The 18375-nt window shown below is 38.9% G+C and overlaps 1 protein-coding gene across 1 annotated transcript in view; it reads right to left on the bottom strand.

Annotated features, from left to right (window-relative positions):
- LOC127800484 (cyclin-dependent kinase E-1) overlaps positions 1-18375 on the bottom strand; it is a 79916-nt gene that overhangs the window by 27081 nt on the left and 34460 nt on the right. The window contains exons 11-13 of the mRNA XM_052335108.1: positions 11582-11629; positions 7058-7090; positions 6662-6770 (exon numbers count right to left, since the gene is read on the bottom strand). Of these exons, the coding sequence (XP_052191068.1) occupies positions 6662-6770; positions 7058-7090; positions 11582-11629 (190 nt within the window). The remainder of the gene's footprint in view (positions 1-6661; positions 6771-7057; positions 7091-11581; positions 11630-18375) is intronic.

Genomic DNA, 18375 nt, shown 5'->3' with positions numbered 1-18375 from the left:
ATAATATTTGACAAAACCAAGAGATTCGCAAAGGTTTGAGGTCAAAGACACAAGATTAAGGGCATCCGGGCAAAAGTGCAAATTGTGTAAACTGCTCGAGGGAGGTCGAATCGACGAGTTTTTCAGAAATTCTTGAGGGAAATGAATAACTTGGAACTTATAGGCAGTAGTGGAATTGTTGGAAAGTCTAGGAGTATCAAGGAAAGGGGAGAAATGTAATTGGAAAATACTTGGGGGGGGGCATAAGTGCAAAAAAATGGAAAAAGCAATGGGAAACTGACCGGCTGCCTGTGGCGTCAGGAAGGTCGCCTGGAGGCTCGAGGATAGCCTCCAGGTAATGATGAAGTGAGTGGGGCTCGCCATTGGCTAGAAAAAAGCTATGATGGGATCAGTTTTAATGGTGAAGGTGACCGACGTTTTTAGCCGAGAATTCGAGGGCATTTTCTCATGATTTAAGGCTAGTTGATGGGTTTAAAGGCTAGATTTGGGGCTTAAGGGATAAGAACAACCGAGATTTGGTGGAAATTGGCGTCGAAAACGGGTATAAATAGGGGTTGAAGGAAGAGGGTTTCAAAAGGAAATCGGGCCAAATTCATCTCGTTTTTGCTTCAATCGAGCCTTAGGGATAAGGGGTTTTGTTCTTTGAGTTGTGGGGATCATTTCTGGAGAGTTTCATGTGCGTTTCATAGGGTTTTAGAAGTTGGCCGGAAAATCAAGGGGTTGCCGGACTGCGACCTGCAACTGGCTTTTAAAGCTTTTTCCGACAACTATTTCGGCCATTTGAAGGTTCCATCGAGGTCGCTTCAAAGAGATCTTCAAGCCCCTGTAGTCGTTTTGGCCATAGGAGGTCGTCAGAGCTTGCCATCTCCGAAGAAGACAACCAGAACAGGTTACGCGTGGGCTTCACTCGCCGAGGCTAGAAGTGGCGCGTGAGGTGATGTTTTCTTCCGAAATTAATTTTATAATTTTGCCAAAATTATTTGGGGAATATTGGTGCAAAAATATTTGGTGAAACTAGGTTTTAGGCATTTATTATGAATTTCCAAAGGAAAGAAGGGTTTAAAAATAGAGAAAATTAAGGAAATTATGGGAAAAATAGAAATATTGATTTCTATAGTCATAATGGTAATCAAGAGACGGTTTGACTGTTAGAGGGAAGGATTACACAATTTTCAAGGTACGACACGCTTTTCGAGGCGAAAATCGATTTTTTTGAATTAAGGTGAGTGGTTTGATTCTAGTTTTACCCTTGTCTTGGAAGTGTGTTGGTGTGTGTAGAGTGGGTTCAGGTGAGTAATTTTACCCTCCCGAGTTTAGGTTACATGTGTTTGAACCAGTTCCAGCGAGCGATTATACCCACCAGAACTTGAAATGTTATGCATAGACGTTTTACTTACGTATTTATGGCATTGTATGCATATTGAAGATGTGGTATATTGCATCAGCTGTTTTTACTTGTAAAAGAGTCGGTGCATGGCGTGTGATTTTACGTATCATCGAGGTATTGATTTTCGTGTCGTCGTTATGTCCGTGGGAGACGGGATGGGGTCTCTTTGAGAATGGGGCAAGGTTAATCCCAGTGATCGAGTGACACGAAAGGGCACTCGGGGATTAAGTAAGTCGAGGCAAGGTCAACCCCAAAGGTGTGTGGAATGGATTTTCCACGGGAGGTTGAGTATGCCAGGGAGATTTCTCAAGTTAAACGTGTTGCATGTTGTCATTGTCTGTATGTGCCATGCTCGTGTGTGTTTCATGCATTCAATAAGTTGTATCATACCATCACTTAAATGTTTTATCATCTAATCTGAGTTATGCCCCAAGAACATTCAACGTTCCAGCCAAGGACTGCTGCGAAGGTGAGGACGTGGCCAATTGAGGGCCAACGGTATTTAGTATGATAGCTGTTGTATCATTTTGAGGTGCTAGTATTTACTTTGATATGTATGAACGGTTGTATGGTAATGTTTTGTTATCATTTGGAAGCTTTGTACTACGTATTTTGGTGTGGATACATTATGTATGAACCTCGTAGTAGGCCACGGTATTTTGATGTTATCTAATCTGTTGCATTATTTTATGACTCGTTTAGTTTAAGATTATTGATCTTGTTAGTTAAATGAGCAAGACTAGGATTTCCGGGATCCTATCTGCATGTGAAGATTGTTCTTGAAATCACTGTGGATGCTGGCCATCGTATGCGTCGGGCATATTAAAGCATGTGACGATTGTTCTTGAAGCACCGTGCGTGATGCACTTGAAAAAAAAAAGATTCCCAAGGATTCTCTTATAGTGACGCGTCAGTGTAAGGCGGGGTGTTACAACTGCCTTCTTCGCTTCTTTATAATTTTTTAGGTTTTTTTCATTGCTGCACTAATATACAGCCTTATAGCAAGTTTTCTTATTTTTAATTTTCAATTGTACCTCTTTATTCCACCACCAAGACTCCTTAAGGTTTGGGGCTCTACCATTTGTCTCTCCAACGACTACCTTTGCCATGTTTCTCAAGGTAGTAGTCATTTCCCTCTACATTTGGTTTGTCTGTACTTCTCCATTCCATTCCCTTCTATCCCTTAATTTTTCTTTGAAGATTAATTGTTTCTCTACTTTTAAATCCCACCACCTAATTCTTGAATTTTGTTTTATGTGATTTTTTCTCTTCCAAATTCTTACTTGGACATCAAGTACCAAAAGTCTATGTTGAGTAGTCAAACACTCCCCCGGTATCACCTTACAATCTCTACAACATAACCGATCCTCTTATCTCATGAGGAAGTAATCTATTTGGGTGCTTGATGTGGCATTTTTATATGTGATTAAGTGTTCGCCCCATTTTTTGAATCTAGTATTGGTTATGATGAGCCCATATGCCATTGCAAAATCTAGAATAGACTTACCTTTATTATTAATTTCTCCAAATCCATACCCTTCATGTACCTTTCTATAGCCATTTCCGTCTCTACCCACATGGCCATTTAGGTCACCTCCTATAATCATTTTCTCTCCTCTTGATATCATTTGTATGAGTCTCTCTAGGTCCTCCTAGAATTTTGTTTTTATCTCCTCACCTAACCCCGCTTGTGGTGCATATGTACTAAAGATATTCATAGTCATTCTTCCTAGACCAAGCTTCACCATAATAATCAAATCCCCTATTCTCTTTACATCCACTACCTCATCTACTAAGTTTCTATCCATAATAATCCTCACTCCATTTTTCGCTCAATCATTTCTTGTATACCATATTTTATATCCAGTTTCTAATAAAAAAATTTATTTTTTTCCCTACCCATCTCGTCTCTTGAAGGCACATAATATTAATCTTTGTCTTAATCATCACATCTACCACTTCCATAGCTTTGCCTGTTAATGTTCCTATGTTCCATAACCCAATCTTTAATATATGATTTTCATTTTGGCTTTGGCTTTGGCTTTGAATTTTATTTTGTTTTTTATTTTAATTTTTGATTTTTGATTTTGGACTAACTTCTTTACCCGCATCCGTCCAAGCAAATGAGAGGACCCTTCCTTATTTGTCACGACATCCGAGCGTCGATACAGTGGCCATAGCTCACTTGACACTACACACGGGCAGTGTAGTGCATCGCTATGAAGGGTTACGCTCTAACGAAGGGAACAAAATTTTAGGAGTAGAAAAAGCAAGATGTCTCAGCCTGTAATGATGCATCCAAATAGTGTCTTTAGGGGGAGGGGGGGCGGGGGTGTTCTGAAAGACATGTTAAGGGTTGCTTCCACCTACCAACAAGTAATTTCTTAGATTTCTCAAGATAGTGTAAGCCATACCTATCCTTAGCATGTCCAATCATCAGTTCTATGTCCTTGTCCTGAAACCAATAGCAAGAAGAAAGAAAAAACACTCTGCAATTAGTGTCATAGGATAGCTTGGATATGGAGATTAAGTTGGTGGACAATTTAGGCACATAAATGACATTTTTGAGGGTCAAGGAAGGGCTGATTTTGATCTCTCCTATTCCAACTACTGTGATCAAAAAACCATCAGCTATAGCAATTTTCCGATTAGTAGAACAAGGTGAGTATGAAAGAAAAAATTGGGAAGAAGGAGTCATATGGTCTGTGGTTCCGAAGTCAATAATCCATGAGTTTTTTAAGGGATGTATGAAAGGCATTTAAAGCATGTGAAATTGGGGTTTTACCTGATTGTTGCAGTGAGCATGTACCTAAAGAGGATGATGCCTAAAGGGTACTTAAAGCAACCTTTCAATCTCCTCCTTGTTGAATTCTTTTGGTTCATAAGACTATTTTTTCCTCTTGTGGAGTTGCCATATTAACTTGCCCCAGGCTCCTATGCTGATGTTGTCCACCTTTATTTCCCCATTCCTTGCTTGGTGGCTTTCCATATAGCTTCCAGCACATCTCCCTAGAATGGCGTGGTTTTTTACAGAAAGTACATCACATATTCTCACAGTTGTCATTGTCCATGGATTTGAGACCCATTTTTTCATTTTCTCCAAGCAGATGGTCCTTCTTAAACCCACGATTTCCTCCTCCTTTTGCGACCATTGCTGAGGCCTCAACTGGTTTGGGGTCCAACATGACACCCCCTCTACTTTCCTCAGCTATAATAATTGAAATTACTTCATTAAGTGAAAGTAAGTCATCTTTGCTTAGGATTTGAACCCTCACTTGACCATACTCCACATTTGGGCTTACAAGGAAATCGTAGGTGTGATCTTTGTCTATAAAAGCCTTCAAGGTGGATGCATCATCATTGTTCTTCATCTCAATTACCTTGTAGTGATCCATTTCTTGCCATAGCCCCTTTAGGAAATTGGCATAATTGGTGATAATTCTGTTGTCTTGTTTTGTTGTAGCTATTTTGGTCTTCAACTTGTAGATCTAGGCTGCATCCTTTTCCTTCGAGTAGGTTTGTTGGATAGACTCCCAAACCTCCTTTGTTGTTGACAAAAACATGCAGGTATTGCTGATTTCAGGAGCCATGGACTCCACAGTTATGCAATGATCATGGAATCTTCTTCATCCCATGTTGCATAGGCTGGATCTCCCTTCTTTGGTTCGATTCTTATAATATGGTTAATCTTCCCTTTCCCTTTCAAAATGATTTGAATCAACAGAGACCATTTAAGATAATTCCTTCCATCCAATCGATAGGCAGCATTGATTTTTTGCAGTTCTCCCAACAGCTAAAGCAGCATGGGTGCCGGTGTTTCCCTTATCACAGGAACAAGCTTCATCAGTGATGGCTGACATCTCCAGTTAATGGGAAGGGCCAAGGGAGGAATGGGAAATAACGTACTATTGCAACAATGAAGGCTGCTCGTGATGGCTGTAGTAGCGGGTAAAGTTGGGCAACAATGAAGGTTGTTGGTGATAGGTTGTCGATAGCAGCAGAAGAATAGTGAGCGGTGAAAGCTCGAAAATAAGAGTCCTAGGGTTTCTTTAGGCTTTGATACCATGTAGAAGAAAACTGAAAACTTGGTGTATTTTCCACTTTCACTTGATTACGATATATATAGGAGAAAGAAATCAATCAAATCCCTATAACTAAGGAAAAACGAAGGAATCCTAATAATATCAATTACTAATTTACACCAATCAATCAATTCCAACAATTAAGATTGATTATAATCAATCCCATAGATTGTCGGATTGATTGGGATCGGTAATCAATCCCATAAACTGTGGGATTGTTATAGCCTTTAAATCTACAAAATATTTGACCAATCACACACATAATCACAACCTTGATTTATGACAATTTTATTACAATACAATACAACAAACAATATATCGAAATGTTCACAAGATGGCCATGTCAAGTGTCAACCATTGGGTGCATATTCCAGTACCCTAAGATTGAAATTCAAGAAGATTTTACACAAGGTCGCACATTCTCACATAATCTATTCTGCATAGAATTTCTGGCAACGGTAAGAAAAAATACAAGGGAAAACCCATGTAACAAAAACCCCTCACATATCTAATAGAAATAAGAAGAAGAAATATAGATATAAATGATGAGACCAATTAAACTAATATCAGTGGAAACCATCTTAACCCTGGACTGCTATATTCTTATCTATTTTCTTGACCCTTCAGAATTTTCACTTTGTTTTATTTTTACATTTTAGCTGACTGTGCAAAATATAACTAGTTTGTAATGGATGTTAAAGAACCAAGTCCCAATATCCTATCCGACATCTTAACCAGAAAATGAATAATTTGATATTAACTTCAATCAATATAAAAACAAATGTTACATCCAAAAATAATATTTTTGGTGTGTGCATGGATCACTTTACTCCTATTCCCTAGTCCTTATCAGTAGCACATCCAGATTATTTAAAGTTTTTTACAGCATGTCGGTTTGTCATGTCCATCTCTATACTCTTACCAAGTGCAAAGTTACTTTCTTCCTTGGAAGTTTAAAGTTCAAGAAGACACAATTTTTATGAGGAGATCATGTAAAGCATTTTGAAAAGTAAGTTGCACAAAACGACATGCCAAGCAAGAAAACATAAGCTGAGGCAAATGCATCCCACTGATAGTTTCTTAGTGAGCAATTATTATCACTATCAAAGGGACAAAAGGAAAAGATATATTAATTCCAAACTCACAGAGACATTTTTGTACAGTGCAGAAGTTGCATATCAAGGGTATATACCGATTGAGGAGGTTGTAGAGTAGTCGTTCCTTCAAAATCAGTTGTTGTGTCCACTGGACGAATTGGATAATTCACAATTTTCTCTCCAGGTTGAGGCGATACCAGAGCACTGAGCATTGATGTTACATTTCCCCAGTCAAATTCAAGGTAATATGGAGGGAAAATATGGTTCACAAAAAAAAAAAAATCACCGCAACCAACCAACGATGAAATGATAACAAAAGAAAAGAAAAAAGGAAAAAAGTAAACAAACAAAAAACAAGAAGACTAAAAGATACTTTTATTTTCATACAATGTGTTAAAAAAGTAACAGAGAACAACATAGCATTGCTTTATACACATCAAACATTAAAGTTTAAAAAATATAAGGATCTATACGGAAAAAAAAAAACTTACTTGCGTCCCGGAAGTGGGTCAAGCCGAAAGTACCTAAGCAGCAGAAAACTTGTCATGTTTATTCAAGTGTACAAAACAAAAAAGATAGAAAGAAAAAACTGTAGTACATAACTGTGTGTAATTTATAAACCAACAAAAGAAAATTATATATTACATTGAAGCAAGTTTTACTTGAAAGAATTCACTAGAAAATCTGCTATTATCAAGAGCCTGTTTGGTTGGCTTTTTGTCTTACAGTTTTCATTTTCACTATTTTGACAATGAAAATAGAAAAACGCATTTGGTTGCTCATTTTGTTTCCAAAAATTTTGAACACAAAAAGGTGTTGAGATTTTTCATTTCATTTTCATTTTTCCTCCTCTCCCATCACTCACTGTTAGCAACCTGATGCCACCAGAATATCACCAGAGTGGCAACCGGGAACTGCAGGAAGTCACCGGCGACCTTACTCCTGGAGTTGCCACTTGGTAGCAACTCCCACAGATGAGACCCAGCTCTGTTCATCAATGTTCTGTCACAAGAACATATCTTTAACTAAATTCTCATTGCTGAATTAATAATTTATCCAATTCACTATCTAATTTTGCAACTGTGTATCTGGGATGGGAAAAAGCATGGCATGAGGTGGTATTGGTGGAAAAAAGACACATCTGAGGGATTCTGGAGGTGGAGGTGGAGGTGGAGGTGGAGGTGCAGCTGTAGCTTAAACATAAACTACTGGGCATGCAACTTCAAGGTAAACCACGTGATTGCTAGATCTATAGGCATTGATGGAGGAACAAATGGAGCAGTATTACATGGATAGGTCTTAACAAAAATGGGAACTATGCCAGTTGATGAAACCCATTGCAATAGCCCCAAGAATGTTCAGCCGCTGCCTGAGTCCTGCCATGATCTCTGTGAGTTGCCAAACAGTTGTGGAAACTCTCAGGCAACATCCAGCGTCTCCTCCAGTCACCGGTGATGATTTAAGGAGGCAGGGGGTTGAAAGGGAAAATATTCTATACAAAATTTAAAACAAAAACAAACTTAGCGAACATGTCAGTTTTTTTGTCTTTCTTTAAATGAAAACCAAAACTGAAAATAAGAAATTAAAAATGAAAACTGAAAGGTCAGTTAAATGGCCCCTAGACCATCAAGGATCAAGTGTATGCTGCACAATACAAACAGAAAACTGCCCATATATGCAGACATAAAATGTTACATATAAGAATCCAAATAATCAACAACTTCACTTTGATGGAACTAGAGTGTGCGCATGTATGCTTTGTTAAATGCTCAATAAAATGCAAGAAAAGTTTCAAGGCCTGTGTGAGAAAGAAGAAAAAAAACAGAGACAAAATTGTGAAAGAGAAGAAACCAGAGGAGGAAGAAGATACAAAATAGAGAAGAAAACTAATAAGAGATCAAGAAGCAGAGAAGAAAAGAGTAAAAGAAAGAAGAGAACAGAACATATAATAGAGAAGAGACGCACCAGAGAAAAGTAAGTAAGAGGGGAATGTGGGGGGTGGGGGGAGTTCAAAACTCTTCCAAAAATTATAGCTTCTATTCATACTTAAAACCATAATATGGTAATTCATGATTAAGTTATATTCATAGGGTTGAAAAAACTACTAAAACACCTAAAACTCTTCTGAAACAGTCCTAAATAAACTAAAATATGTTAAGATAACATCAAATGATCTTAATCTTTAAGAGCTCCTACATAAATAAATTCCTAACATCACTAAAATTATTAAGTTTTAAAATAATTAACCTCTTGATCTCCATCATAGTATTTCATCCAAGTTTATATATCCACCTGGGATTGGGGGCCAAAGAATGCCATTGTCTAGCTCGTGTAGTTGATAGAAAGGACATCAGACTCATAATTGGCATATGGAGTTCCTAAATGATTTGTCACAATTTGAATCACAGTATGTGAGTGCTAAGCTGGTAATATCCTCAAAATCTTCTGTCATAATAAGTCATTAAATGCTTGTAGCTTGAAAACAAGTACCAATAAACAAAGATGCCGAAACTCACACATATTTAGGCCTGACCATATTCAATTTTAAACACACTGAAATCTTACTCATAAAAAGAAAAAAATAAAAAAAATGAAAACGAAAAGCTTCATAGAAGCAGCTAATGCTACATTGCAAGAAAATCAAGTGTCAGCTACACCAAAATGAGGCCACTTGTCCCTATTTTACTGAGTGCAAGTCCATGTGTGTCTCTGCTTTTTATTCTCTATTTTTTGCTGGGCATGCAGGAGGCATAGAGTGTTGGAAGTACATTGTTGGTCTTGCTTGTTTCACATCACATGTTCTGAAAAGGGTGTGACACTCATGGCCTTGCAAAGACTGGGGAAAGGTCATTCTTGTGCGCATCCTTCCCTTTGCTTTGCAAAGAGACTGTTTCCACAACTCAACCTATAAGTTTCCAATTTCAAAAGAGCAACCTTCTTGTTCCTATCAATGCTTGCCCTCTAGTATTACATATTCTACTTTGCATATCAAGCTTGAATAGTTTTAAAAAGCACATGATTCTAACATCAAATGCCCAAAATAAACATGTTTCAAAATTCAACGAGTCACTGTGCCACTCAATCATCACATTTTTAACAGGTTAGCCAAAAGGTAAAATATGGTTCTATCTATGTGCACTTCCTCTACCATCAAACGAGCTAAAGGAGGACTGGTTGAAGAGTCTGGCGGAACTGCTGAGCACAAGAGCTATGCATGGCTAGGGCCCCAGAAGAACAGAAAGGGTGATTGCATAACAGATGTTATGCATGGCTTGCAGATTTGGGGATTTAGTCTTTGTCATTCTTTTTTGGTACTACATGGTTACTTGTTTATTCAGATTAGTTCACAATATTGCTGGATTTAATATTTTGGTTGTTGACTTCAAGTTTTGTTCTGCTTGGCTTTGCTTAAAAAAATAATTTGACAATTTGAGAACAAGTTGTTTATCCAGCATTTGGAACAGGTAAGCTCAAAGTGCACTACTGACAGTATATCAGACAGATAAAAGCTCTCAATTTTTGGGTCAGATTTGAAGTCAATCAGAATGTTTTGCAGGCAAACTGTATATTTATTATCCTTTATGTAGGTTTCTATTCATGTGATACAGATTTTCACTATACATGAGACTAACTAACCACAGTCTCGTAATCATGATCTAGACCATTAAGGATAGCTAGCAGTAAATCCTTGTCATTAAGTGGTTCACCAATGGCAGCAAGAGCATGCTCTATGGTTTTGATTTTCAAAATATAGTCATTTACAAAAAGTGAATCCTTCTTGATTAACCTCAATTGCGGCTTTACTGAAAAGATTTGGCTACTGTTTGCCGAGAGTAAAGACTTTCAAGAGAAGACCATACCTCCGTAGATGATTCACAATGAATCACCTGTGTGAGTACCTCTTTGTCTATTGTAGAGAAGAGCCACCCGAGTAATAGTTGATCGGACTAGATCCAATTGATGTACTCTAGATTAACAATAGAAGAATCAGACTCAGCAGCTGCCGGATCAGAAACATACTTCACTGGTGGCAGAGATTTATTCTTAAACGGAAGAAGATCAAACACTCTGACCTTTGCCAAGATCTGAGCCTTCCAAAATACATAGTTGCTGGAGTCCAGCTTGATAGGGATATAATTGAAGGCTTTCGCCACTACCACAAAATTGGATTGTGAAGCTAATGATAAGGAAGAGGAGGAATGAGGTAGAGAGGAGGAGGAACTGAAATCTGGATTGGAAGCCATTAACGTATCTCTATGGCTCTGATACCATGAAGCAAGAGCTTCAAGGTGCATGAAAAAAAAATGCGAGAAGAAGAAAGAAACCGAAAACTTTACTGAATGAAAAAAAAATGAAAATTCAAAACAAGAGAGAAGGTATAGCTAAGTATTTAAACTCAGCTATACTTGATAACAAATAGTTGTTGCAGGTTGCAACAACCAGCTAACCGCCTAGCTAACAGCCTAACTAAACCAATCATTACTTATAACAATACAGCAGAAGCATAACAATTACAGTTACAACAATATAAGGCAATCACAGCATAGCATAAGAAAGTACACGACAGCTAATCAAACATTATATCCTTCCACAGTTCGCATATGCAACAAGTCAATAATTTTCACAATGATAACTTACCAGGAGGGAAAATCAGTTCCAATTTACAATAAAGCAAGCATGTGCAGTGTAATTTATCAATGTTGTCTTGGATATTCTCGACTTTTTGTTGAATGTCAAAGATCAAGGTTGCTCAGTGTAATTTAACATTTCTTCATAAGCTTTTTTTCTTTTGCTTTTAGAACATATCAAATGTAGATATGGCAGCAAGCTGTTCTCAAAGTTCCTTCAAAAGCACTGAAGGATCAGCAACATAATTATTTTGGCACTACAGTGTAAATTGCATCTAAGAAAATGTTTTATGCAGTTTGTCACTGTCAACACATAACATCAAAGAACTTGAAAGCTGAAATTAGAAACAAAAACTATAAACAATAGATGCAAGGAAGATATCATACTCATGTTCAAGAGCTTGTGCAGCTGTTATTCGCTTTCGGGGATCATATCTGCAAATAAGACAACCCATGATAGTCAACTAAGTATTAATTAACTTCCCCAAATATTGGCCAAGAATGTAAGAAACATATTGTTTAGCTTGATAAATGGCCAAATCAAACAGATAGCTCATGAATCATGGTGCAATTTTCTATTAAATTGATCTCATGCATCAACCTACTTTAGCCAACAGTTAGATAACTGCTATATTTGAAGCTTCCATAAAGTCAAAGTCATGGTGCAATTTTCTACTAAATTTATCTTGTGCATCAACCTACTTTAGCCTACAACTAGTCTGATAACTGCTATATCTGAAGTTTCCATGAAGTAAAAATCATGGAAAAAAACTTCACAGCATGAACGTGTCCTATATCCCCTTCCTGAGTTCTGTCCAAAATGCAAAAAGAATCAAATCAAAGTAATTCCAACATTTTTCATGATCCACATTTATAGAAATGCTCCTTTAGCTTTGCAATTCATAGTTATGCTAAATCAAGCATTGCCAGTGGGCTTATGAGTGGTAACTTGTGATTCACTTGAAACATTAGAATCCATTGCAGAAATTTGAGGATTGTCATATAGCTATTATGATAATTTTTAGAGGACAATGCATAGAACAAGTTCAGAGCCCCAATATGTTGGAAAACTGAGAATAAAGAATAAATTGATAAGGTATATATTAAAAGAAAGCAGTTGTAAATTATAGATTGATAGATGATTGATTAGAGTAATTATAGGGATTGTACAAAAGTCAAAACTTTCTATTTTCAAGGATTGTCTAATTCCTTGATTGTTGTACATTCTAGATGGTAAGGTTTTAGATCTTTTGTCAATACAATTCTATATAGAAGAGTATTCCATATGAATGTGATATGCCCTGCAAATAGCAAACAGTTCGGATATGGAGCAGACCCAAGTGGCAGATCCGGATCAAAATCTACAAATGGGCATATGGGTCAAGTGCATATCTAAATGGGCCAAAATCCACAAACCAAGAGCAAAAACCAACAAAGAAAGAAGAAGATGAAAAGAAATCAAGACATGACCGAGTGGGGGGTATCAAGACATGTCCGAGTGGGGTATCAAGACATAAACCCTAAACCCCACCCAGTCATGGAAGGCTCATGACAATGAAGGCGCCCCTTGATCCGTTGAAGAAGAACAACCTTTGAAACGAAACATCAAAGCACAATCCAAAAGTAAAAGCAACAATGTTATTCCTAGGGTCACTGGATCAGATTTCATAGGCAAGAATTCTCCCACTCACCATCGCACACTCACGGATTTAAACTTAAGAACAGAATTAATGGAATCAATAGAAATAATAAACAGAACAGAAATGGAATTGAAAGAATAAGAATGCGCAAACTAAACATCCACAAGAACACCAAGATTATCTTGGTTTAGATTCCAATAAGCAATCTTACATCCAACCTTAAGAACCCTCCAAGAGCAACCTTCTTTGATTCAGAAAGAATGATCACAGCACACCAGTTGCACCCCCGATTACAAGCCTTCTCTCAAGATTACGAAAAGCTATTCTATGAACACAGTCTTTCCTCTCTCAAAGCTTTCTCGAGAAACAACTGTATTATGCGTCTCTGTTGCATAGCGCGCCCCCCCCCCCCCCCCCCCCCCCTTCTTCCCTATTTATAGAATATTAGGGTGATAATTTCTAGACTATTACAAGACTGGATATTACCGATTTACCCCCAACTTAACAGTTATTTACAAGTGAGTCTACCACCTATTTCTACCCTCTAAAACTGCATAATAACCTATGCAAAAACACTGTTATCGTTGCCATCAATACTCTAAACAAAACTCTAACAAACAAAGAAGGAACCAAGCAAGCAGAAGACAAGACAATGACTGAGTGGTCACTTGGTTAAGAAGAACAATGCAACAAAAGATGGCCCATTAAGTGATAAACAACGAAACAAAAATGAAACAAATCAAACAAAGATAAGAGCAAAGAGCCAAGGAAAGCAAAGAAAGCACCACTACTTGGCCTCTCGATCATTTTAGGACCTCTTGGTCATTTTCATCCTTCACCCCTAGGAGCCTCTCTTGTAATCGACAAACACTCCCAGGGCATTCCTCAAACCGAACCCGAGAGCCTCTTTCCAAGACCTTCATGGGGACCCACAGGAATATTCCAAGATTCCATAGAATATGTCGGGAATATGCCAACAATATGCTAGGAATATTCCATCCTAAAAATGTGGGATGGCTACCACGTGTCCCCCTCTCCCTCCTCTATAAATAGGAACACCACCTCTCTCTGGTACGCTCACTCTGCCACTCTAACTCCATTTCTTGCACTTAAGTATCTGAAGAATAATTTAAGCATCAGAGGATTTGCACAGGGCCATCCAATTGCGCCCCTAATCAATTGCTCGTCTCAACAGGTCTCCCAATCATCATAGGTCTCTCGTTCATCAAAGGTCTCCCCGTCATCAGAGGGCTCCCATTCATCCGAGGTCTCCTAATCACCAGGGGTCACTCGTTCATCAACAAGCTACCTGTTCATCAAGGCATCTGATCATCCACAAGACCTCCAGGTCTCCTGATCATTGCAACAAGATCCCCAGGTCTCCTAATTATTGCAATCAAGATCACCTTTCTCACATTACAAATTCATTATTATATTTTGGCAACAACAATTAGCGATATCTATGGGAAACATAACAAAAAGTCAAACAAAGAATGCTATTGACGACAAACACTAGAGGCAATCAACAAACCCTCTCCCAAGGCGTGGAAGCTTGCCCACCTTCGCAAGACTCTCAGTGCCCAACAGGAACACACCTTCCTCAGCTAGACTCAACAACAAGGGAGTATTCAATCAACTCCCCTATATCCCCAACAACAGATGAGGACTCAGCCACCTCCACCAAGCTTCCAACCCCTGATCAATTAGTATGGATGTCATGATCAACCTGGCCCTTCAAAGTAGGCTCCTCCCACAATCTCTTGGGAAAAATATGAAGCACTACGGCAGCAACATATTAAGGGAATGCAAGCACTGCGAGACATGACAAGGATACTTCAAAACATGGTCCCCAATGCGGCATTACTCTTTTCCTAGATGGTAAGGTTTTAGATCTTTTGTCTATATAATTCTATACAGAAGAGTATTCCATATGAATGTGATATGCCCTACAAACAATAGACAGGTCGGATACGGAGCAAACCCAAGTGGCAGATCCAGGTCAAAATCTACGAGTGTGCATTTGGGTCAAGTGCATATCTAAATGGGCTAAAATCCACAACTAAGAGCAAAAACCAACAAAGGAAGAACAAGGTGAAAAGAAATCAACACATGACAGAGTGGGCACCTCCCCACTCGATCATATGAGGCTCACGGCAATGAAGGCACCCCTTGATCCGTTGAAGAGAACAACCTTTAAAACGAAGCATCAAAGCACAACCCAAAAGTAAAGGCAATAAAGAAGGAACCAAGCAAGTGGAAGACAAGAAAATAACTGAGTGGGTCAAGAAGGACAATGCAACAAAAGATGGCCCATTAAGTGATGAACAACGAAGCAAAAATTAAATGAATCAAACAAAGAGAAGAGCAAAAAGCCAAGGAAAGCAAGAAAGAACCATTGCTCGGCCTCTTGGTCATTTCAGGACCTCTCAATCATCCAGAGCCTCTCAGTTGTTTCCATCCTTCACCCCCGAGAGCCTCTCTTGCAACCAACAAACCCTCCCGGGGCATTCCTCAAACCGAACCCGAGAGCCTCTTGCCAAGACCCTCCCAGGGATCCACAAGAATATTCAAAGATTCCATAGAATATGCCAAGATTCTGTAAAATATGCCAGGAATATGCTAGGAATATTCCATCCTAAAAACGTGGGATGGCTGCCATGTATCCCCTTCTCCCTCCATAAATAGGAGGACCACCTCCTCTCTCAAGTACACTCACTCTGCCACTCTGACTCCATTTCTTGTGCTCAAGCATCCGAAGTGTTGTAATCACTTGTATTAGATTAGTTTAAGATTATCTCGAGAGGGTTCTCTATTATAATATTAGTAGGTTGCATTTGTATAGCACTTGTGTTATTCTAGAAGGCTTGTTTCTAGAAGGGTTGGTTAGTGATATAGGCCGGTTAGTTGGTTGAAACTACCGGATAAGTTTTCTTTATTTTTACCACCTTTATTATTTATAAATAGAGGTCGGGTGAGGGGGCATTAGCATTCTATTCTAATTTCCTGTCTTGTGATAAGAAAGAGAGGAGTATGCACAAGGGTAACTTGAGAGTAAAGAAAGGATATCTTTGTAATCTTGGGTTGGGAAACTCTATACAATTCTGTGTATAAGGCTGTGGGAGAGTTGTAGTGCATGTAATCCTCAAGTTTTCGTTCAAGAAAGTGGAGAATAGTGCCTTGGGCAGTCTGGATGTAGGTCTTCTTTAAAAGACTAAATCAGGATAATTCTTATCGTGTTCTTGTATCTATTTCGTGTTCTTCATTTCTTTGTTTTGCTATTTCTTGTTGCTGTGAGGATTTGAGATATTCTATTTGTGTCTTGGTGAGTGCAAAATGTTGCGAATCTACTCTAACACGAAGACTAACTTAAGCATTGGAGGGTTTGTGCGGAGACATACACACGTGCCCCTAATCGATTGCTCATCTCGACAAGTCTTTGATCATCAGAGGTCTCCCGATCACCAGGGGTCACTCGTTCATCAGCACGCTACCCGTTCACCAAGGCATTAGATCATCCACAAGACCTCCAGGTCTCCTAATCATTGTAACAAGACCCTCAAGTCTCTTGATCATTGCAATCAAGATAACTTTTCCCACATTACAAATTCATTATTGTATTTTGGCAACAACATAATGAAATTCTTCTTTCATCCAAAAACTACTTTTTGTTCATGGTATCAAAGCCAGTGACTCTACTAGCCGATTCCTTCTCGTCTGATTAAGTCATCTATAGTTATTGGTTCCTATTCTTATGGAGGAAAACACCTCTTCCGGCTACCGCTCTGCCACTACTTTGATCTTTAATATTCCATTTCAACCTATGCCTTCCATCCCCTCAAACCTTGATTTTCATTCACTTGAAACCACCCAACACAAATTGAATGGGACTAATTATCGAAAATGGTTTCAATCAGTATTGTTGGTTATGAAGGGTAAAGGAAAGGTACACTATCTTGATTGCTCACTTCCCATGCCTCCAACAATGACACCTCACTACTTAACCTGGGATGTCAAGAATTTGATAGTGTTGGTTTGGCTCATCAATTCTGTGGAGCAAAAGATAGGAAGGGCATACCTGTTTTACAAAACTGCAAAGGATATTGGGATAGTTATGCAAAAAATTTATTCAAACCTAGAAAACGCCTCACAATGCTTTGATAGTCGATCCGCCATTAAGACTACTTGATAAGGTACTATGTCAGTTACTGAATACTACAATGTCTTAATAGAATTGTGGTACAAATGGATCTGTTCTATGACATAAACTGGCATTGTTCTAAAGATAGTGCCAAATATGCCAAGATGCTTGAGGAGGAGTGGGTGTTTGATTTCTTGCACGGGCTCAACAAGGACTTGGATAAAGTACACAGTTGACTCCTAGGTTCTAAACCTTTTCCCTTTATTTGTGAGGCCTTCGCTAAAATTAGATGAGAGGAAAGCCGTAAGAAAGTTATGCTTCACAACTATATCCTTAGATTCCTAACATAAGTATTCAAAATTCTGGCGACCAAGGTGCCAAGGGAAATCAGGAAATTGAGGTGATGGCTATACGTACCGGAGGGCGGAGGAAGAACAGCCAACAGCAAGAGAGACAATTGGCAATGGCGGCCAAGGTGCCAAGGGAAATCAGGAAATCGAGGCCAAGAGAGACGACTGGCGGCAATAGCCAAGGGGCCCAGGGAAATCAGGGGCCAAGAGAGACGACTAGTAGCGGCGGCAACAAGAAACCCTAACTTAGAACTTAAAAACCCTAACTTAAAACCTTTGAAAATTAGGCGACCCAGGCGGCTAGGCATCTCCTGGGCCGCCTAGGCGCCGACGACAACCGATTAATCGGATCGGTGCCTAGGGAAGTCGATTAGCCTATATTCGCGACGACCAGGGGCCACCTAATGCCTCGGCGGCGCCTAGGCCGATTTTAAGAACAATGGTTGTAGAAGGGGTATTCGAGAGAATTATGACTTCGTTAGCTCAAGCTTAGGGCAGTTACAGGAAAATTCAAGTTAGGGGCAAGAGGTGGTTAAGGGGTCCACTAAAAGATCAAAGTAGGAAAGGTTTGATGTAGGACAAAAGAGAATAGAGAAGAGAAAGGAGAGAAAAAGAGTGGAAGAAGAAGAAGAAGAAGAAGAAGAAGAGAGGGAAGAGAGCAGTTGAAAAGAGAAATACTGAGAAACTGACCATTAACTGCCTTCATAGTGAAAATACAAACAAATATATATGTCCAACATGAAAAAATAACTACCCGCAAATACAAGAAATTAAAGAAACAATTCCCAAACATAAACTTCTTAAAATCTACTTCAATACCTACAATACCCACCCAAATCTCCCTCAAGACAGTCCTGCATCAAGGTTAGTGGTAATGGGCATTGTCATTAGCTGAGCCTAATTAAACCAGGGTAAATAGGTTAATTAGATCCTAAACCTCTTGATTAAACTCCAGAGCTCAGATAGAACCTAGAAGAAAGTCTGGGAAATTTCTTCCAGTGCTGTGTCACATCCAGATAGCCACCCAGCTAGCTACCAGCACTTCCAGCTCTC

The sequence above is a fragment of the Diospyros lotus genome, chromosome 4 (genome assembly GCF_014633365.1).
Source record: "Diospyros lotus cultivar Yz01 chromosome 4, ASM1463336v1, whole genome shotgun sequence".
Lineage (NCBI taxonomy): Eukaryota > Viridiplantae > Streptophyta > Magnoliopsida > Ericales > Ebenaceae > Diospyros > Diospyros lotus.
The sequence above is the reverse complement of the archived record's forward strand: the minus strand, read 5'-3'. Positions and strand labels throughout refer to the sequence as shown.